The sequence below is a fragment of the Ascaphus truei genome, unplaced genomic scaffold, assembly GCF_040206685.1.
Source record: "Ascaphus truei isolate aAscTru1 unplaced genomic scaffold, aAscTru1.hap1 HAP1_SCAFFOLD_662, whole genome shotgun sequence".
Taxonomy (NCBI): domain Eukaryota; kingdom Metazoa; phylum Chordata; class Amphibia; order Anura; family Ascaphidae; genus Ascaphus; species Ascaphus truei.
The window spans coordinates 62,065-65,126 of record NW_027456995.1 but is presented as its reverse complement, the minus strand read 5'-3'; the positions used below and the strand labels follow the sequence as shown (position 1 = coordinate 65,126).

The 3,062-nt window shown below is 43.4% G+C and overlaps 1 protein-coding gene across 1 annotated transcript; it reads right to left on the bottom strand.

Moving 5' to 3' along the window:
• Window positions 1-1,949: 1,949 nt before the first annotated feature.
• Window positions 1,950-2,361, bottom strand: LOC142485871 (histone H4). Its single transcript, XM_075584583.1, has one exon. The coding sequence runs from the start codon at window positions 2,331-2,333 to the stop codon at window positions 2,022-2,024; it is 312 nt and encodes a 103-aa protein (XP_075440698.1). The 5' UTR covers window positions 2,334-2,361; the 3' UTR covers window positions 1,950-2,021.
• Between the last annotated feature and the right edge of the window lie 701 nt (window positions 2,362-3,062).

The window sequence follows — 3,062 nt, the reverse complement described above, 5'->3', positions numbered from 1 at the left end:
GCTCCCACTGACAGGCGCCGCTCCCACTGACAGGCGCCGCTCCCACTGACAGGCGCTGCTCCCACTGACAGGCGCTGCTCCCACAGGGACGTTCATATTTCTCCAAAAGCCCTTTAACTTTCACCCACCCCGCGCCCAGCCATGATTGGCCAATGCAGATGTGACCTCACGTCCCGTCTCCCATGCAGTATCCACACATGATGGTCGCGGCTCCATCTACAGCGATTTCCTATAGCAGCGGGGACTCTATGTAAGGGGAACCCAGCAGCGCTCAGGGTCAGTGTGATCCCAGCGTGCAGGGAACTAAGCGGTGCGCCCCAAGGCTGCGCCAGAGACACCTTCACACGTCGCTGGGAGCTTCATCCAGCGGGAGATGTGAAAACGGTTCCGTGCTGCGGGACAGAGTCTCAGAAAGCAAACAGGTTTGAAAGCGCTGCAGTCTCAAACCCCACAGGAGTGGGAGCAAACCCTGGGGAGCCTTGGAAGTGGCGCCTGGCACCTAGAATCCCCTGTATTCCCTGTTTTGGGGAGTGTAAGGGGTTTGTGAGTTTGTGCTGTGCTGGATACGGCCAGAATAAATTCTCTTTATTGAAACGCTTTGTCCGTTCTGGTGCCTTGATCCCGGGGTTACGTTCTGGTCTCCGGGACAATCTTTGAGATAAAGTGTGACTGAAATAAAAAAAACAAAGGATCATTGAATTAATTGAACAGATTGATTTAGTAACATTGTTCACAAAAGTAAGGAAGACCCCAAGTGTTTCATGTTAATGTGAGTTACACACGTGTGTGTGTTTTGCTGCCTTTATTTTGGTGCTGCTGCGTTTTCCCTGTATAGATTGTGTGGGAAATGTGGCATCTTTGGCAGTTTCAGCCCCCACATCAGTACACATATTTGTGCGATTTAAGAAGTGATGCTAGAGTCCTGTTGATTTTCAACTTAATTCACTAATTATATTTAAGGGAATCCGCAAAACGTATTTAAACACAAATATCTGGAGGTGAAACCTTTGATTCAGATCATTGTGAAAAATCCAGGTCTCCAGAATCCAGATCATTTCCAAAACAATACTGCCACCGTGTGGTCTTTGTTTGAATGACAGATAGTAAAGCTTTGGCGCCTTTTTACCTTCTCTGTATAATTGTTCCGAGATCCCCAAACCGAGTGTTATACACATGAAATGCGGGGTTGTATTTATGATCATAAAACCAAAAAACGTGTTCAATATGTATGAGATTTACAGTTGTGACAAAGAATCATAAAAGTCACAGAAAGTGCTAAAGAAAATCCGATTGCATTTTTTTCTCAACAAAAGCTGATACATGATGCCCAATATATGGGACTATTTAATGGAATATAAAAGGAGTGACTATTTTATGAAACATTTGCATTGGGGATTCTGTTTTAAGAGCAGAAAAGACAGCAAAATAATAATGAATGAATGCTCAAACATTGTCATTGTTTTATGCAAGTCTATAAAAATGTAATAGTTTTCATAGCGGTTAAAAATCAATACAGATAAGGCATTTATCAGATACATTTTCTTTTGCAGATTGTACCAATGTGTGATGTAAAAAAATGTGTATATGGATCGAGCAATTAAAATCACGTATTTAAATCTATGTCAAGTGCAGGCACTTCTAATTCAGAGAAGTTATATCGAAAAGTGAAACCAATATTTGTAGTTTGCTTTATGAATGAGCAGTTAATAGCATGAAGGGAGTATAGCAAAGTTTATATAACTCACGAGTGTACATGTCAATTCATAGAAAAGAATCGTAGATAAAGCGCTGTAACAAAATGCTGTCACAATATGGGTGGTTTTGTAGTGATTTGTATTTCTCTAACCCGTTTCCAATATGAAATATTGAGTCCCGTCAGAGACAGCAACATGAAAACGGGTAAGAATAAGATGGCGGTGTAACCAGAGCTCTATACAGGAGAATGTGGGTGGCCCTTAAAAGAGCCTTTGGGTTAAATGAATGTGAATTCCGTATCATCAGTTGGTAAGAAGTGTCACCGTTTAGCCTCCGAATCCATAGAGAGTGCGGCCCTGGCGCTTGAGAGCATACACCACGTCCATAGCGGTGACTGTCTTCCTCTTAGCGTGCTCGGTGTAGGTGACCGCGTCCCGGATCACATTCTCCAGGAAAACCTTGAGCACCCCACGGGTCTCTTCATAGATGAGACCGGAGATGCGCTTCACTCCTCCTCTGCGAGCCAGGCGGCGGATAGCTGGCTTGGTTATGCCTTGGATGTTGTCACGAAGAACCTTCCTGTGCCTCTTGGCGCCTCCTTTCCCGAGCCCTTTTCCTCCTTTGCCGCGACCAGTCATTCTGCAAAGTGTCAAAACAGGAAGCGAATGAGGTAATTGCGGTAAAGCTGCTGCTTATATGCAGTATGAGCGGACCTGAGTGAAAACCACAGACACCCCATGAGGGGAGAAAGTGAATTGCACTGGAAGACGTTCCTTGATTTTGATTGGCTGAAAAAGTCTTTAGTCTGATTGGCTCAGTGAAAGCCGTTACTGTTTATAAAAAAACGCCGCGTGGTAATAGGATTGGTTGGAAGTTTATCTCAATAAACAGTGATCACATTTGCTTTGCCTAGTATTGCCCAACTCACACGAACACATTTGTGTGCCATCTATTTCATGTATTTAATTATATTGTGTCTGCATCTATATATCTGTAAATGTAATTCATTTGTAATATTTAGATGTGTATGATCAACTACATTCATCAGTATTTTTTTTTTATATATATAAATATCCCTGTTTTATGAATTTGCTTTTATTTATAACTTACCCTGCATGAGGTGACACGGGGAAGAAATGCAGACCGGGGAAACAAGTTCAGCAAACACAAATCCTCCAGTAGAAATCTGTAGTTGACAGTTACTCCACAGGGTGGCAGTGCTGCTTCGAAATTGAAGTCACGTGGGAATGAAGTTACATGAAATCACTATAAAGCCATAAGACAAGTCTAAGGCTGTGCCTATAGTTATAGCGCCGCCGATGGTGACGGCGACACGACCGGTGACGTCACCCGTCGCCACAGGCGAA